This window comes from Zootoca vivipara, chromosome Z2 (genome assembly GCF_965207765.1).
Source record: "Zootoca vivipara chromosome Z2, rZooViv2.hap1.1, whole genome shotgun sequence".
In the NCBI taxonomy this organism is placed as follows: domain Eukaryota; kingdom Metazoa; phylum Chordata; class Lepidosauria; order Squamata; family Lacertidae; genus Zootoca; species Zootoca vivipara.
The window spans coordinates 48141783-48169201 of record NC_142585.1 but is presented as its reverse complement, the minus strand read 5'-3'; the positions used below and the strand labels follow the sequence as shown (position 1 = coordinate 48169201).

Below are 27419 nucleotides of genomic sequence, written 5' to 3'. Positions count from 1 at the left end.
TACATCTGAGATCAGAGAAAGGGAGCATGTGACACACCAGGTTCTATTGAGAGCTGGAGTCCCATCAGCCCGAACAGCCAATAATCTGGGGTGTTGGAATCCAATTAACAAATGGGAGGGCCACATATTCCTCAAACACCCAGCTTTTCCCCACACTGTACTTGCAAAAAATGCAAAGTATATTAGTGGCTCTATTAAAAAGCAGGAAGATGAGGTGGAAGATCATAGGCTGGATGCTTTAAATGACTTGAGGAGGAATTCTCTACACCAGCCTTTCTCAACCTTGGGTCTCCAGCTGTTGTTGGATCGCAACTCCCACCATCCCTAGCAAGCAGTCACAGTAGTCAAGGATGGAGGGAGTTGTAGTCCAAGTTTGAGAAAGGCTGTTCTGCAGAGTGCTTTTCCTGGTCCAGTGGGTTCAAGAATTGCCATGAAGAGCAAGGCTCACAGTAATCCTGCTAGCAAATGGACATGCAAAGCCATGGATTCACCCCACCCTTAAATTCTTCAGAACAAAAACAGCCAACAAAACTACAGCATACTTTTATTTCTCTAAAAGGAGATGACGAGGGGTGAAAAGATGGGGGGGGGACAGAAAAGGAATAAGGCTTTTCCAGGAAAAGAAAAAATTAAACGAAGGGAAAGCTCCCCCTCCCACCAAACAGGCAGCTTAATCTGGCCCTCTACTTAGCCAACCGGCTGTGATGAAAAGAGGGCTCCCCTTGGGGCTGGGAGGGGGGATCCGCTTCATTTCCCTGGCCTCAGCCTTTTGCAGATGCACCTGCTCCAACATCTGCCGAGACCCTCCCTACAACCGTGGAACTCTTCCACCTTCACAGGAAGTCCTGATCCTTCCCCTACAGCAGCAGCAGCGGCCTCTCCCCCCAAGGAGCTATTGCTAGCAGCCAGGAGGTGGCCCTTGCACCTCCTCCCTCCTACGTGATGGGCAGGGCTCCACACACCTCATCTATTACAACTGTGCCTCTGCGCTGCGGCGGAAGTCTCCTCTCTTGAAGACTGACATGCTTCCATTAACACCGTGATTTGCTTTCCTACACTAGGAGCCTCTGTTTTACCATCCATCTTGTCAATGGCGGCAGTGGTAGCAGCAGCAGCAGCAGCAGCAGGAGGAGGAGCCTGCAGGTCACTCAGCCCCTGCTGGGGATAGATGGATGTGTCCACAAATGCAGTAGCAGGCTGGAGTTTCATGGCTTTGTACCGCTGTAATTGAAAACAAAAGTAATCCAAGGTTACTGTTAATCTGGTCCCCAATGTGAGGATGCTCCCCCATGAACATGTGGTGGGCAAACTTGTGCAAAGGCAGCTGGGAGAGACTCTTCTCTCAAGAGGGTCTCTACCCTTGATAGCCAGTGGGCCTGATGCAGACCTAGGGGAACATAACCCAGCACTGTGCTTTATTTTATTTTTTTACCAAAGATGTATGCTAGTCCTCATGGCTTCAGATAAATCTGTGGGGAGTTTAGAAGAGAGATGGTGCTGAGTAAGATTTCCAGTGGTTGGGGAGTCAGGACTTCAGGGCCCTTTCACTTAGTGACAAGCAAGACCAAATTTATATAGTAGGTACTGCAGAACTGGCTGTGCATTTTTGCTGCATAATTTCTCAGGTTTTAGCATGAAATATGCACCGGTTCTCCACTGCACGATACTTGCTGCCTAATGGGTTAGCATCGCACATAACAAGTTTGACAGTTACGGACATACCGGTAGTCCAGTGCAACGTAGAACCACTCAGGCTAGTCTGAACAGAGAATGGGAACTGCCTTAACCTGAAATCCAAGTCATTCTTCAGGGGCAACCCCGTGGTCTGTGCATTACAGCACTCAATCCCAGAAGCCAGTAAATGTGCAAATGCTGGATGCAAGGTTTTTGCTCTCCAGGAACGGCTGCAGCTGCCACATCATTGATTTCAGAGTAGCCTAAGTGACAACTAACTTGTCTCATAGAGAACTTAGTCTGGAATCAACCCCTTAGACACCATTTGGTCACATGCAATTGGCCAGGATCCTCAATGGAGAGAAGGACCATTCCTCTTGGGAAAGCAGGCGGAATGGACAATATGACACAGCAGGACTGCCAGCCAGTGGGACAGATACTGATCTAGAAGCACAGAGCAGTCATTGGAGGGAAGGTTTGCGGTGGCAAGACAGCAGGGGCGTAATAGGAAGGCGTTATGGAGCCGGGAGCCTAAAGGTTGAAGCATAAGAGGAGCCATGGGGGGCGGGGCGGAGAGCAGACGGACATGGGATGGGAGGAACCAAGGCAGAAGAGGGTCTCACCTGGAGATTCTCAAAATGCATCAGGGACTTGCAGTGGGCAAGTTGGGCAGCAGTGTCGTTAGGGCAGAATTTGTGGCACAGCCGGCAGAGGTACCCTACCACAGGCACTACAAAATCCAGGCCTGTGAAATGAGGGAGGGGAAGGGAAGTCACACATCACACTGAACAGAACCAATATGAATTAATAAAAGCTTCCCCCCCCATAAAGCGTTATGTGATACATAAATACAGGAAGCCCACAACTTGCATGCATTTCACTTCTGCACATTCAGCTTTATGTGCTTAGCAAAAACATAATAAATAAATAAAATTAAGGGGCAGAAAGGGGTTGGGTGGGACTTTGGCAATCCCACCTAGCATTGAACCTAATGTGTTTCGACTATGCACGATTTTGGCTTTAGGCGCAGTCCCCCAAATGTTTAAGTCGAGGGCTTACTGCAGACACCCCCAAACTTCGGCCCTCCAGATGTTTTGGACTACAATTCCCATCTTCCCCAACCACTGGTCCTGTTAGCTAGGGATCATGGGAGTTGTAGGCCAAAACATCTGGACGGCCGCAGTTTGGGGGTGCCTGGCTTACTGCATATGGGTAGGGGGATTTATTTATTTAATATTTTAAAAGGCAACATTGCTCGTTAAATAAGGAAAGCATTTTTTTAATAGAGCGCTTTCTGCTCACAGTAGTCCAGTTGCAAAACCGATAACCAGGCAGCTCTTTCTAGCAACTGGAACAAATGGAAAAAGTGCAAAGTGTGTGTGTACACACACACACACACAGAGAGAGAGAGAGAGAGAGAGAGAGAGAGAGAGACAGACAGACAGACATATACAGTAATTAAAATTAAAAAGAGTAGGGTGTTAATGTTGCAACCCTCCTGAGCACATCTGATCTGCATTGAAATGACAGACAAAACTAGCAGGAGGGAGGCAAATGAAAGACAGATAGGCAGGCACAAACAGATCCTATGTGGCAGGAGTCATTATTCCATCTGTCTTAGGAAAGGGAAAGTGAGAAGGGCACCAAACAAAGTGGGGGGGAGGAGAGAGGAGATTGAACGGCACCCACAGAAGCCAACGTGAAATCTGCCATGGTATTTTTGTTTTAAGTAATTATTCAAGCAAGGCTTTAGAACAGAGGCAAGGAATCTTTTTCAGCCCAAGGGTTGCAGTACCTTTCAGATGGTCGTCTGCCGGGGGGGGGGATGGGGGGGCAGGGGCAGCATGCTGCTGGTGGGCTGGGCCAGAAGCAACAAGCTGACTCATAAGCTTTGTTCTGCAGGCTCCATCCTAGCCATACAAATTCAGGGGTTTCCAGCCAGGAGGAGGAGACAAGCCAGGGCCTGAAAGGGTTATGAGAGTTCCTAGAACATGGGGCCGGGGGTCAGATCCGGCCCAATCGCCTTCTAAATCCGGCCCGCAGATGGTCCGGGAATCAGCATGTTTTTACATGAGTAGAATGTGTGCTTTTATTTAAAATGCATCTCTGGGTTATTTGTGGGGCATAGGAATTCGTTCACGCCCCCCCAAAAATATAGTCTGCCCCCCCAAGGTCTGAGGGAGGGACAGTGGACCGGCCCCCTGCTGAAAAAGTTTGCTGGCCCCTGTCCTAGAGCTCAGAGGGCCCCCCCTGCTTTAGGGAGAGGGAACAGCAGACAGAGAGGGGAATTGAGAAAAGGCACGTCCTGGAGAAATGGATGCAATGGAAGAGGCTGCCTTGCAAGTCCAGAAAGCCAACTATGCAGCCATTTTCTTTTTTAAATGTTGATGTCAAAATATGATCTTCGACATTAGCTACAAGATTGATCTAGAATAGGTATTTATTTATTTATTGCAATAGTATCATTCAAATGGATTTCCTGAAAGGTAGAAACTTGCAACAAACTTCAGGAGGTTGATAAACACAGTACATTTCACAGATGTAAGTCAACAACTACATGCCTTCCTGTTTTTGGGTGCAGAGAAAATGCCTGAATGGAGTTACTTCTCTGAAGTATTGGAATTTTTAAATGTGGGCTCAGAATTTGGATTCAGCTTTTGTATCAACACCCAGAAGCGCAAGTAATGGCAAATGGAGTGTTGTCAGAATTCTTCAATTAATCTAGAGGAACTAGACAGGGATATCATTTATGCCCTCTGATCTTTGCTATTTTTATTGAACCTTTGGCTATAGCAATGAGCAAAAATGTACATATTCATGGGATCTAATATAGCTCTTTAAAACACTAAGGTAATGTTTTATCCGGATGATGTGGTCCTCCTTTTGCCTCACCCTGAGAAATCTTATAAAGAAGGCATAAGGTTATTACCTTGTTACAGGGAAATAACAGGTTACAGTATAAAATAAATTACAACAAATCATAAGTGGCTTGGTACAAACATTTCAAATGAAAATTTAAAAGATAATGAATGAATAACCAAATTACAGTGGAGAAATAAACACAGACTTAGATATCTGGTAATATGGGTTACAAACAAATTAGAATATATAGTAAAGATTAATCACCAAAAGCTGTTTTGTGAGTTGGGAGAAATAACTGGAATTTTGGAATTCCTTATCTATCTCATGGTATGGGAGAGTATTTATTGTAAAAATGAATGTCCTACCCAGAATTTATTTATACTCCTAAACATTCCATTAGTATTCCATCTGAAATACTGTCAAAATGGCAGAGATTTATATAGCATTTCTTATGGAACAAAAAACCACTAAGGGTAGCTGCCCCAAACTCTGTACATTATTTAAAAAAACAAGCAGCAGCGGTATGGCAGTACCCAGAATTAACAGTAAAATTGACTATGTTAAAATAATGGTTTAAAGAATATCTAGTATTGGAGGACAGATCGTGAAGCTGAGGCTCCAATACTTTGGCCACCTCATGAGAAGAGAAGAACCCTTGGAAAAGACCTTGATGTTGGGAAAGATGGAGGGCACAGGGAGAAGGGGACGACAGAGGATGAGATGGTTGAACAGTGTTCTCAAAGCTATGAACATGAGTTTGACCAAACTGTGGGAGGCAGTGGAAGACAGGAGTGCCTGGCGTGCTATGGTCCATGGGGTCACGAAGAGTCGGACACGACTAAACGACTAAACAACAACAGTATTGGAGGAGGAAAAGAAAAAAAATTAAGCTTAAATATCTGCTGTTTTAAAGAAAACTATTGGGAATTTTACTTTGAAATCCTTCCCTCAGTATTAGCTACTGGAAGAAGAAGAAGAAGAAGAAGAAGAAGAAGAAGAAGAAGAAGAAGAAGAAGAAGAAGAAGAAGAAGAGGAGGAGGAGGAGGAGGAGGAGGAGGAGGAGGAGGAGGAGGAGGAGGAGGAGGAGTTTGGATTTGATATCCCGCTTTATCACTACCCGAAGGAGTCTCAAAGCGTCTAACAATCTCCTTTCCCTTCCTCCCCAACAAATACTTTGTGAGTATTTGTCAAAGAAGTGTGACTAGCCCAAGGTCACCCAGCAGCTGCATGTGGAGGAGCGGAGATGCGAACCCGGTTCCCCAGATTACGAGTCCAATGCTTTTAACCACTACACCACACTGGCCTGACCTGAAATTAAAAACAGGTTACCTATGGGCCTATTGCCTTTAGTGTCCCCGTTTTATAATGATTTTCTAAATCTAGGGTAGTCAAAGATTTCAAGCAATGGCAAAATACTAGTTTAGAAAGCATATATATGATGTGGAGGGGTCGCAGGGGTGTAGTAGCAGGAAGTAACAAGACAAAAAAGCCCCAAGCCAGCAGCAATTGTGATTGTTTCCTTACCATAGATGGTATCTGGAGAGTATTCCTCCCTCCCTCCAGAATCTTCCAGTGCTGCTTCCTTCAGCCCAACATGCATGAAAAGAAGAAATGGGAGTCAGAGAATTGTGGGGTTGGGAGGGATCCAACACAGGGGTCATCGATTCCACGGTGAAGGGAATCATGCAAACTAAAGCTGAGGTCACAGGAGCATTTCACAAAACCACAGAACTAGAGTTGGAAGAAATCCCCCTCCCCAAGGGTCATCTAGCCCAACACCCTGTCCCAGTAGGGCACATCCAATGCAGCCGCTGCGGCACTCCTTCTTGGAAAACACACCTGCTTGATGAGAGACTCTTCCTTATCCAGCTGTCCTACTTCAGAGGATCCCTCATCTCCAGCATTTCCCTGTTTCTCCTCTTCTTCTTCTTCCTCTTCTTCTTCCTCGTCATCTTCAAAGCAACCAACAGCATCGACTGTTATGAGCTCCTCAGAATCCTCCGGCCCAGCCTGCTCCTTCTCCCCCAACTTCACCTGGCCAGACACAACAAAGGGAGGGTGAGAGACAGGAAGGACAAATCTCTTAGGAGGCTAGGATCCAAGGGATGTACACTTCCCACCACCCACTTCTTGCACTCCCTAGTGTAATGGCATTCCACACTTGCAGGAAACACATAAGCGCACAGATCCCACCAAAGGGCAAGTAAACAAAACGCCATAAAATATGCTTATAAAGTGTGAAACTAACATAAAGAAGGCTGATCGCCAAAGAATTGTTGCTTTTGAAGAGGAGGAGGAGACTCTTGAGAGTCCCATGGACTGCAAGATCAAACCTATCCATTCTGAAGGAAATCAGCCCTGAGTTCTCACTGGAAGGACAGATCCTGAAGCTGAGGCTCCAATACTTTGGCCACCTCATGAGAAGAGAAGCCTCCCTGGAAAAGACCCTGATGTTGGGAAAGATTGAGGGCACTAGGAGAAGGGGACGACAGAGGACAAGATGGTTGGACAGAGTTCTCGAAGCTACGGACATGAGTTTGACCAAACTGTGGGAGGCAGTGCAAGACAGGAGTGCCTGGTGTGCTCTGGTCCATGGGGTCATGAAGAGTCGGACACGACTAAACGACTAAACAACATGCAGAAGCCACTTGCTTCGTTTGACCGACAGAAGCTTGGTCTAGCCCAGGGATAGGCAGCCTGTAGCCTTTCACCAGCTCTTGAACTACATGCTGGAAGGGGTTGATGGGACATGGAGTCCAGCAACCCCTGGAACATCAAAGATTTCCCATTCCTGGAATAGCCAAGGAGGACTAATAGTAGACATTTTTTCTGGGGTGTGTGTGTGTGTGTGTGTGTGTGTGTGTGTGTGTGTTAAGATTCCCCAGGGCAGGGGGGTACTCTCTCAGTAGTTGCACCACCCTAAGAAGCTGGCATAATGTCATAGTCGCATTGCCCAGCAACTGCATGCAGAGTGTGAGGCCAAACAGACAGAAGAGTCTCAAACATGGCAGAGTCAGAATATGAAGTCAAGTCTGTTCCAAGAGTTGGGCAAGCAGCAATCCACGTAGTCAGACCATTGAGAGGTCAGGAAATCCAATGAGTCCAGATGGAGAGCAGGAAGCAGCAAGGTAGGTCTGGGAACCACAGGCATTGCTTCCAGTGTCTGACTGCTGCTGAAAGTTCTGTTTAAGAAGGCTGAAGCCAGCTGGTTCTCATCAATGCCTTCTCCTCTGTGTCACTGGAGGTAAACCAGCTGCAGGTTAGGTCACTCTGCCTTCTCCCTTTTCAGATGCTGTTCAGTGGATTAAGCTGACTCTGGGCCCATGACAGGTAATGACAGCTTAAATGTAGTATAAACACCGACAATTGGGAAACACTGGCCTGCTAATGCTCCAGTTGGAGAACAGCCTTTACCAAAGGTGTCATGGACTTTGAAGACACTCAAACTCAGGTTGAAATGGAGAAACGAGCTAAGAGGAAGGCACATTTGGCAACCCTTCACTGTGATCAACTCCCGCCCAGAAACCAACGTCCCCATTGTGGAAGGACATGTGGATCCAGAATTGGCCTCCATGGTCACTTACAGACACACTGTTAAGACAGTGTTCATCAATCTTACTCAGTCACAAGTGATCACCAAAGAAGATTATATTGCTGTTAACCCATCCTGGGACCCTTACCACAAAGGGACAGGTAAAAAAATATCTAATCAAAGCAAGTAAACAGGCCCAGCAACAAAACCCACACGCCCTTGCAGTCTTGTGCACCTCTAGGCCATAAAGCCCACAGGTGGCATATTCTCCTGCGAGGGTCTATAGCTGAGGGGCAGGGCACTTGCTTTTCTTCCAAAAGGTCCCAGGTTCAATCCCCCAGGATCTCCAGTTACAAAAAAGGCCATGGAGAAAGTGACAGGAAAGACGTTCCCTTGCCAGAGACCCTAGAGCAGTAGTTCTCAAACTGTTTTCTCCGCGTCACACTTTAAGAATAAAAATTTGTTTGTGCCACTCCAAATTTTTAATTGGTAAGAAATACATTGGGGGGGGGGAGAGAGATAGAGACAGACTATTTCTATTTACAACATAGAACATAACTACTTTATAAAATGATCACGGGACACCCAGAAAGTATAAAACCAGGCAGCTACATAAGAACACAAATCATTCCTACACACTTGATGCCCTTGTTCTCATTTTGAAAATAAATCTACCCAGATTCTGCAAATAAAAAATCTCATACTATACTATACGACACTGAAATGTTTTAATGTTTCTTTGATTGTCCTTGAATCTTCCTTGCCATCCTTCTCCTGCCACACCCTTTGAGAGCCACTGTCCTAGGAAGCTGCTGCCTGTCACAGTAGATTATATTAAAGTTGATGGACAATAAGTCTGGGGGCATAGGAAACTGCTTTATATTGAGTCAGACAATATAACTGGTCAATCGAGTCCAGCAGTCAACACTGACTGGCAGCAGTTCTTTCAGTTTCAAGCCTTCGTAGCCCTCCCTGGAGATGCCAGGGATTGAACATGGAACCTTCTGCATGCAGAGCTGGTGTTTTATCCACTGAGCTAACATCCTCCCCCAAAGCCTGCCCAGGCTTCTGATGTTTCTGAGGCACAGCTCTGTAGCAGACACATAGCCCTCTGCCCACCCGCCAAAGTCCTAACTAGCTCATCCCAACAGCCACCACATTCCCTGAAGTATATATAGCTGCCATTACCTCTTTGGCCTTCTGCTTATGCTCTGGAGACTTCATATGCTCCACAAACTTTCGTGGAGTCTTGAAGTGCCGGCTGCACAACATGCAAAAGGGGCGGAGGGAGCGTTTGGCAAGCTAGGATAAGAAAAGAAAGGGGGACAGGTAGGAAATAATGTGGCATTTGCTCACAGGAAGCCTTCAAGCACACCTGATCTGATGCCACCTTAAACACTAGGCTCCTTCAGGAGGAAGTGCAGGATATAAATAAAGGAGGTTTTTTTTAAAAAAAAATAACAGCATCAGCTAGAACCCACCTCGTTAGATGCACAGATGGCACCTTTACGTGCACATGGATGTGAAGGGGGGGGGGGCGGAAAGGCTGGGGTTACATGGCAATAGAATTCCAACAGTACAGTCTGTGAAACTTGTAATTATTGCAGCTTAAATGTATGCAAAATGACCCTTCATAACAGTAGTAATTTGTGATAACACAAACACCTTAGCAGTGCTGAGTAAATTAACAATTGCAGTGGGACAGAATAGCACAGTCTCTATTCAAATCCAAATCAACAGAACTGAACTAGCAATTCAGGAGTTAGCCAACTGACAAAGTTACTGAAGGTGAGTGATTCAAGTGTTGTTGTTTTTTAAATCACTGATAAAGAGGCTTTGGTGGCTGATGGATGAGAAATGGGAAGAAAGCAAGGAGCCAAACTCAAAATTCTTTCAACCAGTATTTTTTACCCCAATCTAGAGATTTATTTCGGGCACCATTTGCATTGCTGAATACATGAACTTATTCTGTATGTTTTTCACTGGTGATATTATCGTCGATCACTCTGAGATGCTTCACAGGAAGCAATCTGTAAGTGGAATTAATAAAACAAATGGAGCTTTAAAAGCGATTATTTTAAAAATACTGCAGACATGGAAATGGTTGAACTTGAATATTACTGCCCGAGTCTGCCAGGGGGGAGGGGGAGACTGCAAGAACAAACCTGCAAATATGTCTTTTTCAGAAGGAGTTACTATGTTTTTTGCTCCCTTTTTAACCCAAGAACCTGCTATATAATATCAGCAAAAATCCTCCACCAGCTGTTCTATAGTCAAGGACAGACTGAGGGCACTAAACTGTCACTACTGTTACTTGTTAAAACTGCCTATGCATGGGCCATATTCTGCTTTAGTGTCAGCACCTTAATTTGCCATTAAAACATCCTCTAATATAAAAAACATTAACCTATCACCTCCCTTGAGGTAATCAGCATTCAGCCCCTTCCTTGAACATTTACAGGAAAGAGAAATCTGGGAAAAGACTCACCTTGTGTTCCTGAGTCCGACGATGCTTGATCAGGTCACCTGTAAAATGTACCTGGCAGGTGTTACACCACCGCTGCTGGCTCTCTCTGCAAGAACAAGAACATTCCACTAAAATGGCAATAGAGCATTATCTCTCTTTCTGTATTTTTTTAAAAAACCATTCTGCTAGTCAATCATTTGGGATCTCATACATTGTTTGGTGACACATCTGGCACTATTGAGAATCTCAGCTCTCCAGGCTGTGGGGCGTTTAGAGCACAGTTCTAACCCTCAAACAGGAAACATGCAGAAACACAAAAGACTCAGAAAACAAAGGGGAGGTTGTGAAAATATTACATTCCCAAACCAGACCCCCGTATCCTCAATTCTGCCACTACCAGTTGTCCCATGTGACAATTTTCTGAACACACGACTTTTACACCTGAAGTGCCTACAAAGGAATGGGGGAACCTGTGGTTCTCTACACGTTGCTGCACTCCCTAACTCCTGGCACCTGACTGCTGGCCATGCTGGCTGGGTCTGATGGGAGCTGTGGCCCATAATATCTGAGCAGCACCAAACTTGCAAAGTTCGTTGCAGGTTTCAGCTATCCAATAAGGCACGCAGGTAATTTGTGCCTAGTCCCTTGGCTAATCAAATGAATCCTGGAGGACATGAAAACAAATCGTTTCACCTTTGCACTGCCCCAAATGGTGCATTGTCTTGCAACAGGAGCCACTAAGGAGTAAAGCTGAAATAGGTGTTTTCATACCCGCTTAGAAGAAAAATGAACATGCACAAATCCCAACATACAATTTTGTGCTCTAGAAACTATAGGGGTGAGGATTCTGCACATGTAAGGGAGAGAAGCAGCCCACACCAGGATAAGTTCCCCATTGCTTGCAGAGAACACCACAACCTACCATATTGAGTAACTGAGCCAGAAAATGCTCTCCAGCCCTAATTTATTCTTCCTGTGAAGGGTTTGGGTGGGTAAACAATCGGTTTGAGAGTTTCACATTCTCCAGTCACAGAATTTTACAGCCTGCACATAGAAGCAGAGCTGGAAGGAACCCCCCCCCCCCAAGGACTACCCAACATCCAACATACCCATCTTCCTCAGCCAGTGGTTTCTGCTCCTTCACCACAGGCAACAACGAGACAAGGCAGATGTTGCTCATGTGCTGGATCTCTCGAAGGCGCTGCTGGTGCTGAGCTCCTGCCATGTGCGCCTGGAAATTCTGACAGAGAGAGAGAGAGAGAGAGAGAGAGAGAGAGAGATAGGGAGAGAACATGGAGAACATTTGAAACCTGGCAAGCCTATCTGGTTCAGATGGGCTACTTCAGAAGTGATGAAAGGGGTAACAGACACGCTCAGAAATACTGGCCAGGATCAGAAATGGCGCCATAAGGCTGCCTTCCCCCAACTTGATGGCTCCCAGGTGCTGCTGGGCTCCCACCAGCCTGACAGCATTGGCCTGTGGTCAGGGACGCTGGGAGCTGCTGTTCAGCAACATATAAAAGGGCTCAGATTGGGAAAAGGGTCCTGAAGGCACACCCAGTGGGATGAGAATGTCAAGCCCCCCTGCAACACGTTATATGTAGAGTTGCCTCTTGAGACGGTTCAGAAACTTCAGCTGGTGTGGAATTCAACAGCCAGGTTGCTCACTGGACAAGACGGTTTGAGCATATTACACCAATCCTGGCCCAACTCATCATCATCATCATCAAACCTTTACTGGCATCACTTACAAACATTCAAAATAAATAGGCCAGTACGATCTCGTCGCCATTTCAACAGTACAGTCACTTGCCAAAGGGAAGAAGATGCAAGCAATCTATTTCACCTCTGTGGGTCTCCAGCGAGGGTGGGGTTATCTTTGTTTCTGTTTTTATTACACATTTTCCTCTTCTTTTTTGTGACTTTATGCTGTGAACCACCCTGAGATCTATGGGTATAGGGCAGTATACAAATTTAAAAAATAAAATAAAAAAATAAACTGACTTTGAAATAAATCCTGTTTCAGAAGCAAACTGGTGCTTGAGAAGGACCCCCTCCTTCCCGAGCACACAAAATAAGTGTTGTACCATAACACCACTGTGGTATTATATGCTACTTCAGGTAGCAAGCTTTCTTCTCCAAGCTTAAACCAAGCCAAGCTATTCTTTGCCTAGTCCTATCCCTGAAGCAAATGCCCATTTTTCTTTGACAACACACAAATCCCAGCCTGCTTTTGACACAACCACATTTTACCACTAAGGTAACTGAATGACTGCAGTGGTTGTGGGAACGGATGGCAAGAGTGAGACTGGGTAAGCAGTTGTATGACTACAGAGTTTTATGCTCGCTAGGATTCTGCACTTTTGATTTTATTTATACTGATACCGTTATTGTGAATATGAATAGAGGTTAAAATGTGAAGTATTGGATATTGATTTTCTAGTACATTTTTTGTGTGCATACACATACGTACACACACACACACACACACCCTTATATTTTTACTTACTGTGTCACTTCTACAGACAGTAAGCTTTCTAGGAAAGGAATAAATACATGAATACTGATGCAGGTAAGGAGTGGGAGGGCGGCAGGGTTGCAAAAATCCTGACTTTGCAACTCCTCAGATGAAGTGTTTCTTGTTACCTGTTGATTGTAACAGTTAGTCTTGCATATGTAGCAGTAGAATTTCAGGGTAGCCTCGGGGCTGCCTTCGGCTGTCCCCATCTCAGAGGTCCAGAAGGCTGGCTTTAGGGCTGTGGTGCTGATGGCTCGGTTCTCGCTGCTCTGCTGAATTGTGACTTTCAGGGACCCTGCAGAGCTGACCACCTGGAGAAGATTCAAGGGTTCAATTCAGGTTGCCCACCAGCCAACTATTAAATCCCTCAGCTCCAGAGAGTGGAAGAAGCCTGTAATTCATGCCACATCCAGACAACGGCTTTACATACAGTTTGGGGATAGAAGGCAGTGTTTACAGGAAGAATACGGAGGCTGCTTCTGGAAGGAGATTTCTGCATTTGCACACAGAAGGAATTTGGACAGTCATATTTCAGCTTAAAAAGCCAAGGTAGGAAAAAGACTTTTGCCCACATACAAAGCCCCAGCAAGAATAGGAAGGCTTCCATTAACTAGATTTTCATCCAAGCATATATAATCTACTGGCACATAATGAGGCACTGATGTCTATGCAGTGGCGGTACAAGGGAAGCAGTTCCCTCTCAACGTTACTTGCCCCCCACCCTCAATCCCAGATTTCCTTTTAAATGAGTCAGTTTCTAGCATTCCGAGAACCTGAGATGTACAGGCACTGTTTCCCTCCTCTTTTGTGAGAAAGTAGCTTTTACCCATGGTTTCCTGGTTTGGGCAGGATGAGAAACTATGGTTAATTTGGTTTGCTTGATGGCCCTCTTGAAGGGAGGAGCAAAGAGGAGAGCATGCTGGGTAAAAGGCTCCTTCGGATCTTTGGTTATTGGGCCAGTGTGTGTTTTTCCATGTCGCTATTTGTGTACACCCGCCTTCCCCACCACGGTGCCTCCAAATGTTTTGGACTGCATCTCCCATCAACGCCAGCTAATGAGGCCAGCTGGGGGGAACTAGGCTGGCAAAGGATGCCACCCACATTTCCCCAAGTTTTTAACAAAGCAGCAGAAGACCCTCCCCCTGCAGGGGCTAAAGAAGCTTTCTGCTCACCTCCGAAATCTTCAGCTCTCCAGCAATGTTCTTTTCCTTGGAAGGATCTGCAGCCAGATTCTCTTTCCCATTGTCTGCCTCTATGAAAGACAGGCAGACAGAAAGAGAATTTAATTTCCCCAGGAGCGGGAGGTGGGAGCTCTCAGGAGCACTGCCAATCCTTGAGGTCCCCAAGATGGTGCTCACAGGCAGCATGGCACTTCCGGAAACCCCTGCAGCACCCACCAGATTTTTATTCTGGAGAGCTCCCTCCCTTTGCCTATGAAAAGAACAACAGCTATGCTCTCTTTCTCTCCATTCCACAGAATGCCTCTGGACCCCATGTGGCCTCAGAAGGATGGGAAAGGACAAAAAAGAGGGGGAAGCAGCTGGAGGGCAGTGTCTGGCCTTGCAGATGCTTGCTAAACCCCTTCGGAAAAAGTATGCCTTTTAAGACTGAGGGCAATTTCCTAGACAACTGAAAGGAGGTATGTGTGGTGCAAGTCCCCAGCAGGGGCTGTTTGCTGGTGGTGGGTGTTCCTGTCCAGCCCTTCCCAGACTCAAATCTAGTCAGAGGAGTAGGAAACATGCAGCACACACAGACATACACTGGGCAGATTTCTGCACTGCCAATGACCTTGAAGAGTCAGGCAGGGCCTAATTGTCCCTGTTCTAGGACTGGAGATTCCATGCACCAGTTGCCTGGGCCTTGCAAGCTGTGCTTCACAGTTATTATTTTATTATTTTGTGAATCGCTTCCCATAAAATATAGTACTGAAGCGGTTTCACAGTAAAAGCATGGGCAACAAAAACAATATGTAAAAATACTTAAAATCCATTTTTCCTATAAATACAATTCTAAACTGAATACAGATATAGGCTGGGGTGAATATATTTGTATTGCTTTCAACCTATTGCAAGGCAACTGACTATTTTCCCACAGCTTTTTGCTTCTAGACCCTTGAGACTGGTTTGCATGATCCCAGGCAACTGTGAAGCTCTCACCTTCCAGGTGGGATTCTGTGTTGGACTCCTCCACTTGCTGAAGACATATTGCTTCTTCTGGGATTGTGTCCTCAGCTTCCCTGGTGGGATAAATGGTTTTTTTAAAAAAAAAAAAGAAGAAGAAGAAGCTGTTAGTACATTAAATATGGGAGGCCAAGAAACTATGCTGCAATGGCCATGACCTTGTATGCACAGCCCAGAAATCTAAGGTTCCCACACTAAGTAGCAAGATCTGCCAGGATGCAACCACTGGAAGCCTTAGAAGAAACTGCTCCAGGAGAGGGACTGTGAGCAACATCATAGGAGGGGTTTTTCTAGGACCAAAGTGAAATTGTAAAGCTCCCTTGTTACTTTTGCTATTGGAGTTTAGATGTTGCTAATATAATTTTGTTATCTTCAAAGTACTTTTTTGTATATTGTTGTTGTCTTATTATGTTGCTACGATATTATTTTTGCACTGTTTGGGGTTTTGAAATGCATTCCTGTTTTCTTTGTTGTAACTTGCTTTGAGCAGGTTCCCCCCACCCTCCCTCTCTCTCTCTCTCTCTCTCTCTCTCTCTCTCTCTCTCTCTCTCTCTCTCTGTGTGTGTGTGTGTGTGTGTGTGTGTGTGTGTGTGTGGTGTGTGTGTGTGTGGCAAAGCCACAAGTGGAATGACACCTACAGGGGCAGTGGGAGGTGAGCAGGGGAGCTTATGAGGGCTAGTCTGTCCAGCAGGCTACAGTGCAAGCCCTTAGACAGGGAGAGGGGGCTGGGGAGCAGGGCCTCTGGGTGATCCTGCACGCCCACTCCCACCAGCAGCGCCAGGCCCATGCACTCAGGGCCCAGTGGAGCCACCAGCAGTGCCGCACCTGTTGGAGAGGCTAGCCCACCACCAAAGAGAGGTACCATGCGCCAGGCGGATCTTTTAGATTCAACCTGGCAAAGCTGTTCTTACAATTCAGCTAGGGGTGCAGTTCCCGGCAACTGCCATCCTTACCTTCTGAGCCGCTTGGCTGCCGGTTCACCGGCTGAAGAGGATTCTGCCAGTGTCTCTGTGGGCCCAGAAAAAGGAAGTTATTGCTTCAGAGCAGCCAAGTACCCCCTGGAGCAGTGCTTCTCAACCTCAGGTCCCCAGCTGTTGTTGGGCTACAACTCCCATAATCCCCCAACTGCTTTTCCTGCTAGCTACTATTTTGGGGGTGGGGGTGGGCGGGGGGCAGGGAGTCATCCAATGAGACTAAATGGTGGGGGATTTAGGACAGTGAGCTAAATAATGGAATTGCTACCAGAAGATGCAGTGATGGTCACCAACCTAGACAGCTTCAAAATGGGATTAAACGGGTTTATAGAGACAAGGCTATCAATGGCAGTCAGTCCTGAGGCTGCCCCCGGAATCATGGCTCTCAATACCAGTCACAGAGCAACAATATTGAGAGAGGGTTATTGCTCCCAAGCCCTCCTAGGGGCTTCCCAGTGTCTCTGGCTGGCCACTGTGATAAACAAGATGCTCGATTAAACAAACATTTGGTGTGATTCAGCACAACTTTATCTTCACCTGCTCATTTTTTACTTTTTAAAAAACACCTCCCTATTCTGTGTTGCTGGAGAGGAAAAAGCAAACTCAAGTACTGTATTCGCCTACCTGGAGGTGGAGAATTCGGCTGCTCAGACCCCTCTTTGATGATAGACATATCCAGTACAGGCAGGCTCTCATCTGCTCCTTGGCCCTGAGAGGAGGAAGTTGCAGAATCCGCCTCCCGTTTCCTCTCAGAGGTCCTCAAGAAATCCTGCAGTTGAGAGTGCAATGGTTCAAGAAGATGCAAACAATCCACAGAGCCAGGCTTGCTGGAACTACACCTTATTTGTTTATTTATTTGCTTGCTTATTAGAACCCTGAGAATGACCAACCAGAATGAGGTACAAAAACCGTACCTCTGAACATATTCTGTGCACAGGAATTTGTGCTTGAGACTGGAACTGAACTGAGCACAAAAAAGGCTTTTGATCCCATGGAGGCATCCGCTAAAGGGAGGTGGGTTTATTTTTTTATTTTTACAATTCCCTTTTTCTGCTATGTGAGCAAAGAGAATTTTGTTTTTAAAACTGCTGGTGCAGCTTTCTCTAAAGTAGGGCTCTCCACATTCTGCAGGGCTACAAGTTTCATCATCAGCTGGTGGGAGTTGGTAGTCTGGAGAAGGATGTACTAATTGAGGCCTTTGCTGGATCAACAGCCCTTCCATAAGCGCCAACTGAGTTTCACTCATAATAATAATTTATTATTTATATAATAAAATGACGCATAGGAGGAGAGACTTCAAAAACAGGCCAAAATTCACCACAATTGAATGTGAGGAAACTCAACACATCTGAAAATTGACCACAACGGAACACCCTCCCTGGTGATGTAGGTCTGCCTTCTTAATTTTCAATTTTCAGGAGGAATTTAAAAACATTGTTCAACCAGGCTGAAAGATAACAGCACCTGGAAACATTGAAATTATTAGCTGTGAGGATACTGTATGGGTGTTTGTTTGTTTGTTTACGGTAGGTTCTTCATGTTTTTGGGAGTTTTTAATCAGCATTTTGGTGCAGGCTGCCTAAGGCTCCTTTGGGAGGAACTAATAACCCAAAATGAGCTCACCTTGCGAAAGGTCTGATTCTGCCGCTGAAAAGGGAGGCCCCCAGGGAAAGCCAGGCGAGTGGGCTTCAAGGAGACCCCAACAGGAGGCGGACCCAAAAGGGAGTGTCTTGTTGCCTGAGGGAAGAACTGCTGGAGCACAGGGGCTGCGGCCATGTTGAAGCCTCTCAAGTTACCTGCCAAGGACAGGAAATAGCGGTAGGTGAGTGACACAGAGATACCATGTTAAATACCATGCAACTAGAAGACACAAAAGAATCATAGAGTTGGAAGAGACCACAAGGGCCATCCAGTCCAACCCCCTGCCAAGCAGGAAATACCATCAAAGCATTCTTGACAGATGGCTGTCAAGCCTCTGCTTAAAGACCTTCAAAGAAGGAGACTCCACCACACTCCTTGGTAGCAAATTCCACTGCCGAACAGCTCTTACTGTCAGGAAGTTCTTCCTAATGTTTAGGTGGAATCTTCTTTCTTGAAGTTTGAATCCATTGCTCCGTGTCCGCTTCTCTGGAGCAGCAGAAAACAATCTTTCTCCCTCCTCCATATGACATCCTTTCATATATATGAACATGGCTATCATATCACCCCTTCACCTTCTCTTCTCCAGGCTAAACATACCCAGCTCCCTAAGCCATTCCTCATAAGGCATCGTTTCCAGGCCTTTGACCATTTTGGTTGCCCTCCTCTGGACACGTTCCAGCTTGTCAGTATCTTTCTTGAACTGTGGTGCCCAGAACTGGACACAGTACTCCAGGTGAGGTCTGACCAGAGCAACAAGCCGTTTGTGGTTTGGTCACTGCGCACATGCTCAGGACCTCCTCCTCCTTTTATTTGTATGCCGCCTTTCCATAGCGAAGACTCCGCTCAAGGCGGCTTACAACATGAAAAGATTTACACAACTGCAAACATAACAGAAGCAGTCATCAACAATAAATAAAACTCACATAAACACTGTGGAAGTACTCCAAATCAGTTCATGGCTCAGATCCTCTAAGGCAGGCACCCCCAAACTGCGGCCCTCCAGATGTTTGGGACTACAATTCCCATCATCCCTGACCACTGGTCCTGTTAGCTAGGGATGATGGGAATTGTAGTCCCAAACATCTGGAGGGCCGCAGTTTGCCTATGCCTACTCTAAGGTCAGTTCAGGACTGCTACACCTTTGCAGATATTGGGTTGTAGACAACCAAGTTCTAGGCAGGGTACAGCCACCAAAATTAAAAGACCCAGTTAGTCATTACTATCCATTTCAGTGGGTCTACTCTGAGTAGGATTAACACCGAATACAATTGGCTTCTAAATCTGGCCTGCTGACAGTCCAGGAATCAGTGTGTTTTTACATGAGGAGAATGTGTCATTTTATTTAAAATGCATCTCTGGGTTATTTGTGGGGCATAGGAATTTGTTCATTTTTTTTCTTCCAAAATACGGTCCTGCTCCCCACAAGGTCTGAGGGACAGTGGGCTGGCCCCCTGCTGAAAAAGTTTGCTGGCCCCTGGCTAAGAGGCTTGGTTAGCTCTCTAGAAACCACACCTCCAATTTTGCTACAGAAAGTGGGCTGGGAGAATTACACACTCAGCTTACTAGTTTCCACTGCTGAAACCACAGGTTAAAACACCCGCTGAATTATTCACTCAGATCTTTCTCAGATACCAAGTATCTGGGCATCAAGTATTCTCAAACGTAACCCAAACCTTGCAGTTGACCAGGAAATTTCAGAGGACTGTCAGTGCCCAGGCAACTCCTTATTACAGAAGGTAATGTGATTATCAATTGCATAACACCTGAATAATCAACTCCATAAAGAGGAGAGCTCTTTTTTTTTAAAAAAAAGAAAAGGCTATAAGAACATGCATATTTATGTGCACACATACATAGAAAGAGGAAGAGAAAACAAAAATAAATGAAATTTAAAAATAAATAGGATACTAGTCAGAGATATTCTGACCACCACTCTGGAACTGTGGCTCTGTACGATAAAACATACTTTTATACAAATGAATCAGAAAATGCAACTTCCCTTTCATTTTATTAGTGTTGGCACCAACTTACACAGCACAGGCAGCTGCTAAGTATTCGGCATTCCTCAAACACCCCCAATTGATTTTTAACTGATTGGAAGGCTAGTGGCCTTCAGGGACTTTCCCATCACTCACTGAAGCTGCAAGACTCTTCCTGCCCTGACCCCATGGCTAACACAGCCACCTCCTCAGACAAACTCAAAGGGCATTATCTCTTATCTCTTCTAAAACGATAAATAGGAACTTGGCTTGTACAGTCATACCTTGGAAGTTGAACGAATCCGTTCCAGAAGTCCGTTCGACTTCGACAACCAAGGGGCAGCTTCCGATCGGCTGCAGGACCTTCCTGTGCTCAATCGGAAGCCGCGGAAGCCGTTCAGCTTCCAAAGAACGTTTGCAAACCGGAACACCCGCTTCCAGGTTTGCGGCGTTCAGGAGCCAAAATGTTCAAGTAGCAAGGCGTTCGGGATCCAAAGTACGGCTGTACTACAGAATAGTTAGGACTGTGCCCTCCTGATTTATTGGACTCCAAATCTCTTCAGACCCAACCAGCATGGCCAACGATGATGGGAGTTGGGAGTCCAGCAACATCTGGAGGGAATGCCTGCATGGAGCACCTAGAACATGCTTCAACAGCTGGTGCCATTTTATTTTATTTTTTAATAAAATTTATACACAGCTTGATTGTTTTTTTGTTTCATTTCGTTTTGACAAAGAAAAACCTTAAGGCTGTTTACAAAAAGATAAAACCATAAAACTGGAGGGGAGGGGAAATACGATACCATTAAAACATACAAAAAGTTAAAATACTTAAACAAATTATATTTCACACCACGCTTTCTAAGCATCTAGGTAGGCTTGTCTAAACAACAACGTTTTTAGCAGGTGCGGAAAAGATGACAGTGAAGGAGCCTGATTGAATCAATAGGCAGGGAGCCGCAAAGTGTAGGTGCTGCCACACTGAACGATCAGAGTTCTTACAAGTGTGGAATAAGCACCGTGGGGAACCTGTAGGAGTGCCAATTCTGCCAATCGAAACAGTTGAGTGGGCACATGTGGGGTAAGGCGAGGTTGTAGCTGTTACAAATGATTTTTGAAATGGTTTTAGATGTACAGATGTGCAGCTTGGGAGGGGAGACGTAAAACTATGTGAGCCAATGTGGTCGCTGGTTGGGCAGAGGTGTTAAAACTTCTGTATGGAGAGCTGGACGGAGAAGAGGCCAACCCTCCGCAGAACATTCTGGCAGGTGGGTGAAGCCTGGCAAATGACTCAAGGTGATTGAACCTCCAAGCCAGAGATGCAATAGAAGAATTGGGAGTGCGTGCTAATTCAAAGCTTTGTTAAGAGAGACAGCATGACGTAGTGGTTAGAGTGTCAGACTAGGACCTGTTCCCGTCAGCCATGAGGCTCACTGGGTGACCTTGGGCCAGCCACTTATTCTTAACCTAACCTATATCTTGCAGGATTGTTGTGAGATGAAATGAGAACTACATATGCCACCTTGAGCTCCTTGGAGGAAAGGCGGTATACAAACATAACAAACTTGGCACCCTCTTCTGTCGCCATGCAGCAGAACTTTAGGAAGAATTCAAGCTGCAGCTACAAAGGGAATTCGCCTTGGCCCCTAAGTGTTATTTATACAAAATACACTTTGCTTAATGCCACCAATCTAAGCGATACATGTTACTAGACGTCATATCCGTAATAATTTTGCTATGTACACTTTAATACAACTTTCATATATTCATAAACATTTATCTGAGTGTTTATGGTTGTTTCTAATTTATGTAATTGTTTGAATCAGAGCACGTGGCATGCAACAAAGACCTCTCTCAATGCAACCATGTTAAACAGTTTAAAGATGAAAATCTTCCTGACTTGAGCTCAAATGATTGTGGATGCAGGGAAGGTGGGCACAGCTGGGCCAATTCCGCCCCTGGGGCAGAGGTTCCTCATCGCTGTGCTAGAGTGTGAAACTAGGACCAGGGGTGTAGCCTTTTTCTGGGGAGCGTGCTGCCCTCCCCGAGCCAGCCCTGTGCTGCCTTGCAAGGCTGGGATCATTCCAGCCTCGCGAAGTGGCTCAGGACTGGTGTCTCGGCAGTGGCGAGGGCTGGGCTCCATCCAGGGAGATCGAGATTCAAACCCCCTGCTCAGCCACAAGGCTTACTGAGTTAACCTTGGACCTCAAAAGAACCTAAGAAGAGCCTGCTGGATCAGGCCAATGGCCCTCCTAGTCCAATATCCTGCTCTCACAGTGGCCAACCAGGTGCCTATAGGAAACCCACCACCTCTCCCAGTATAGGAACAAATTCCAATGAACTCAATGGGGACGACATGCATAGAATTGCGCTGTCAGCTGCTAAACCAGAGATGTTCCTGGACTGTGACTGCCATCATCCCCAACCACTGGCCATGCTGGCTGATGAGTCCAGCAACATTTGGAGGGAGATAAGTTCCCTCTCCCTACTCTGAACCTACCTCAAGAATAAAATGGGGTAGGGGAGGAAACCCCGCTGGCCTCCCTGTGCACTTTAAAGCAGCGGCTCTCAAAGGACGCACCACACTGATGTAAGAGAGGATGGCAGGGAGATTCAAGGATAACCAAAGAAACATTTAAACACTTCAGTGAGTGAAGGATCAGGATCAGGATCAGGATCAGGATCAGGATTAGCATAGCATAGCACAGCATAGTATAGTATAAAATTATTTTTTTGTGGATATACAACCATAAACTCCACACTTCTACAGATCTCCTTGATATATGGTTGTGAACAAATATCAAAGATGAGAAAAGAGAAAGGCTTCTTTGTGCTAATGATATCGAGTTTTTCTCAAATTAGACCTAGTCTAAATGGGATTACCTGGCCAAAGCAAGCTCACACCTCTCACTGAGTTTGTAGACACGCTTCATGTACATATATGAGGTTCATATGTATATTTTGGGAATCATTCATGTTCTTATGTAGCTGCCTTGTTTTATACTTCCTGGATGTTCCATGATCATATTATAAGGTAGCTGTGTTCTATGTTATAAATCAAGCACTGCTAGTTGTTTCTTTTTGTTTCCCAATTTCTTACCAATAAAAAAAAATATCAGTGTGGCATGAGCTAATATTTATTCTGAAAGTGTGGCCCAGAGAAAAAAGTTTGAGAACCACTGCCTTAAAGAATGGGATAAAAAAGGAATAAAAACATGATCTGAAGACACAGAGCACAGCTACTTTGCAAGAGCTCAGAATCTGATTAGTACCTGGGAAAGAACCTACGAATCTAATATAGGGTGCCTTTTGTTCCATGATAGAAAAAAGCAACATGTAAATAGGGGTAACCAGTAGGAGCAGGGAACAGGCATTTACCTAACCTCCCAGCAGATGAGTTGCTGCTGCTTATCAAGAAGGGGTGGGGAAAGTGGTTGGGAGGTCAGCGCAGCGCAAACATAGCAATGGAAACAATCCAGCCCTCCTACCTGTGTATTTGCATCTTGGCACCCTCCGCACCACTGCCTCACGCTTCCCTGTCCCCAATAAACAGAAGTTACTCACCTGCTGGGAGATCAAGGAAGCACCTCCTCAAAACAACCACTACTCTCCTGCCCATTACTGAACGCAATCAGTTCATTCCCTCTACAGTGGACCCTCTGGATACGAGTTAAATTCATTCCGGGGGTCCGTACTTAACCCGAAAAGTCCGTAACTGGAGGCACCGCTTCTGTGCATGCGTGCGACGGGTTTGCCGCATTCACAACCTGAAAGTTACGTATCCAGAGCGTTACATAACTCGAGGGTCCACTGTATTTCCAATACAGGTAGGTAGCCGTGTTGGTCTGCCGTAGTCGAAACAAAATATAAAAATTCCTTCCAGTAGCACCTTAGAGACCAACTAAGTTTGTCATTGGTATGAGCTTTCACGTGCATGCACACTTCTTCAGATACCAAAAGAAGATATCTGAAGAAGTGTGCACGCACACGAAAGCTCATACCAATAACAAACTTAGTTGGTCTTTAAGGTGCTACTGGAAGGAATTTTTGCATTTTGTATTTCCAATGTTTGCGTGGTGAGTGCCATTAGTTATGTACCCAGAATAGCACCTGCCACTCACAACAGGGAGGCACCAGAAGCTTTTTGGGGGGAGGGGGGACCTTAATATTTGTGAAAGAACAAAGAACATTTAGGTGGCTGATGAAAACTGAGCATGCTCGGCAGCAGCAGAATGCAGACTAAAGGAGTGGTGGAGGTGGTGAGACGTGGAATTGAGTGGCTGGAATAATGACCATTTTGTTGCAGGTCCTACCTGGATAATTTTAATGTCTTAAACTGCCTTGGGAGTCACTCCCCCCCCCCCAAATAACACAGATACCCAAGTAAATAAAAACCCTCCAGTTTGACTGTTTCCCAAGTATCCCAGCATGCATTGCTCAGCCTCTTCCACATCAATCCTGCAGGGTTCCCATCCCAAAGCAGAGGACAAGTGCTATACCTTGCATCTGGTGGATGAGCAGGGCCCGCTGCAGCATGGGGTTGGCGCTGAGGAGCGAGGCTTGACTAGTAGCCCGCAGGTTCAGCATCTGCTGCTGCTGCTGCTGCTGCTGAGATGGTATCACACACCTGAGAAGGAAGGGGGGGGGAATTAGATCAGCAGAAATCCCAGGACAGAGAGCGGCTTGCAAGAAACCTAAGGCAACATTAGGCAACTACTGAAGATGTTTTTGCCCAAAAACAATTGCCTTATAGTGTGACCCAGTCAATTTATGGAATATTAACTGTACAAATAGATATTAACTGTACAAATAGTGTATCTGATGAAGTGTGCATGCACACGAAAGCTCATACCAAAATAAAAACTTAGTTGGTCTTTAAGGTGCTACTGAAGGAATTCTTTTTTTATTTTGTACAAATAGAGTTAATGAGCATATTCTTGGTCCTATGTGTTGCATCCAGTTAAGCTGTACTCAAGGTAGACACACTGAAATGGCTATAACTAAGTTATAGTCTTGGGTCTACTCTAAGCAGGACTGACACTGGATACAACCCTCTATGTGTGTGCACCTGCCCTAAGCAATAAAGGGGTATCCAGGAGCTCTCTCACAACCTTTGCATCGTTTTGGAAGCACCACTGACACTGTTTTAAACAGCCTTCCAATGTCAGGATTAAGCAGGTTCAGAATAATTTCATTCAACAAAGTATAAGGAAGCTGGATTCAGAGGGTGCCTTACAGATGCTCGAAGGCTTCTGCATCCTCCATGAGGATCTTCAGCGATCTTCAGCCATCTCAACCCTTGCTTTTTCATGCAAAACCATTTGCAGTCGTTTGCGGTCATCAACAGCTATCAGTCAGTCAATCACCCATTTCCACCACCCTTCTGAGTGATCCCCCCTCCCCCTCCCCACCCCTCCCCACCCCTTCTCTACATAAGTGCCTGGAAACTTCCATTTCACTGTATCTGAAGAAGTGTGCATGCACACGAAAGCTCATACCAAAATAAAAACTTAGTTGGTCTTTAAGGTGCTACTGAAAGAAAAAATTTTTTTATTTTGCATCCTCCATGAGTTTTGGTTATTATTATTTTACTTTTTTTCCCCTCCTTGAAAAAAGAGGGCACCCCATAGGACATCATATAACCCTTTTAAAAGGCAGCTTCAAATGTTACCAAGGAGCATGCGGATAGATTTGGGGGGTGGGGGTGGGGGGTGAGGCGAGAGACTCAACTTTAGGAGAAGCACATCCAAAAACATCTCAGGTACTTGGCACTAGTTGAACAACTCCTTTGGATGCCGTATGGCACAGGCAGGCGGACCTCTGGCTAGCTGGATCTATTTTGTTTTCTAATAAGAGTCCTAAAGCTCCAGAACCAGGTGAAAAAGGAATGCGGTTAGAATTAAAGAATAAGGTGCCTCTGAGCACATTATCAGTCTAGGAATTTGTTTTCCATTCCAGAACTGAACTGACTCTCAACAGCCCTTTCACTCATGTCCATGCTTAGCTATCTCCAAGTTTTCTTCAATTCAGCACCCTAATTATATCATTATTATGTACATGGTGAAGCCATGTTGTCATGTGTGACTGTAAGTAAGAAACACGCCTGTCTGCAAGCTTAGGGATAAACTTATCAATTTTGCAGGACTACAGTGCTTAGGAAGAGGGGGAAGCGTTTTTATATTTTAAAGGGGTATATTTAAACAGACGGATGTATGCGCAATATTATTATGGGATAGGGTTGACATGGAGATGCTTAAGAAGGCAGGTCCACACACAGTCCATGTACCTGGAACAACTTCCAATACAAGCACCCAGGTGGTCCAAACTCCTTTCAGAACTTGTTATTATCATGCCCTACAAGGGACATTTTTCCATCCTAATTTTCCAAAAGCTGCCTTTCAATACCAAGATGTGGCCGAGGAGACTCTGTGAAATTAGTGAGACCTGCACACCAGCAAAACACTTGACAAACAACAACATAGCTTGGCTCTTGCACAGGACAGCTTCCCAATGGATTGTGACCCAGAACTGTTAACAGTAGGCCAGCCAACCCTTTTCAGTTGGGTTAGTGGGAGAGTTTGCTTTTATGTGGAGTAAAGAACAAGCTGCTTCGTTTGCAGGTGGGGAGCTGAACCAGGAGGGGGGTTTAGAAGCTATTAGAAGCTTGACTTGGAATTTTTTTTCCCCTAGAGTGTGTTGGGTGGGGTTGGAGGGTAAGGAAATAACTAAATATATTTTTTGCACCATGAACACTGCTAGGCCACTGGCCACAGGTAATTGTGCATGTGGAGGTTCTTGGACCTCAGCAATATATGCCAGCAGCAGGAGTTGTGAGATCTGGCACCAAAGCTAAAAATATGTTATTATACTGTACAAAAAGCGCACGCGAACACACACACAAGCACACACACACACACACAATATTCGTGCATGTGTTAGGCCCGCTCACATAGCAGGGAGCAAGTCCCATGGGCTTACTTCTGAGCAGGTCCACTGTAGCCTTAGTCCTTGAAGTGCAGCAAGGCTCGCTTGAGGATACATTTTAAATACATATGTACAGTAGTGCATTTACATTTAATACACATGTTAAAAGGGCCAAATGCAACTGAATTTCGAGGCAGGCAGGCAGGAGCGCTTCAGGAGAAAGGTGCGAAGAAGCAGATGCAGTCACGCCAGCAAAAACTGCGCGGAGGAGGTTTGCAAAAGGGAAGAAGGGGTGTGTGTGTGTGGAGCAGGCGCCTTTCCCTTGGAGCCAGGCCCACGATCCCCGGCCTCGGTTAGAGGGTCTTACCGGCTTGCTTGCTGCTGAGGCTGGTGCTGAAGGAGGTGCTGGAGCTGCAACAGTTGCTGCTGGAGCTGCTGGTTGAACATGGCTGGGGGAGGTGGGGTTAAAAGAGACGCGCGCCCCCTCCCGCCCCGAGACCCCGGGGCAAAACCGGAGGCGCAGGAGGCTCCCGTTCCAGCAGGGGAGCGAGCGGAGCTAAAGGCGCTGCTCTGCAGCCAGAGGGAGATCCATTCATTGCTTCCGGACCGGCGGCGGCGGCGGCTCGCGTGCGGGTGGCTGCGTGGGTTTCCACCACCGCGATCACGGG

At 45.9% G+C, this 27419-nt stretch overlaps 1 protein-coding gene across 1 annotated transcript; it reads right to left on the bottom strand.

Moving 5' to 3' along the window:
- Positions 1–527: 527 nt before the first annotated feature.
- On the bottom strand, positions 528–27419 carry CIZ1 (CDKN1A interacting zinc finger protein 1). The gene is made up of 15 exons (XM_060270159.2): positions 27119–27419; positions 24327–24454; positions 17831–18003; positions 16832–16976; positions 16187–16241; positions 15210–15289; positions 14226–14305; positions 13182–13364; positions 11645–11775; positions 10557–10641; positions 9257–9370; positions 6376–6570; positions 6061–6118; positions 2298–2419; positions 528–1221 (listed from the first exon to the last, which is right to left on the bottom strand). The coding sequence occupies exons 1-15, from the start codon at positions 27196–27198 to the stop codon at positions 964–966; spliced, it is 1887 nt and encodes a 628-aa protein (XP_060126142.1). The 5' UTR covers positions 27199–27419; the 3' UTR covers positions 528–963.

What these genes read in the sequence shown, in the direction of transcription:
- CIZ1 (XM_060270159.2), bottom strand. Translation starts at nt 27,198, where the DNA reads ATGTTCAACCAGCAGCTCCAGCAGCAACTGTTGCAGCTCCAGCACCTC. An exon ending in CCTCAGCAGCAAGCAAGCCG is followed by an intron (nt 24,455 to 27,118) that starts GTAAGACCCTCT and finishes CTTCCTTCTCAG; the next exon opens with GTGTGTGATACCATCTCAGC. An exon ending in ATAAGCAGAAGGCCAAAGAG is followed by an intron (nt 6,571 to 9,256) that starts GTAATGGCAGCT and finishes GTGTCTGGCCAG; the next exon opens with GTGAAGTTGGGGGAGAAGGA.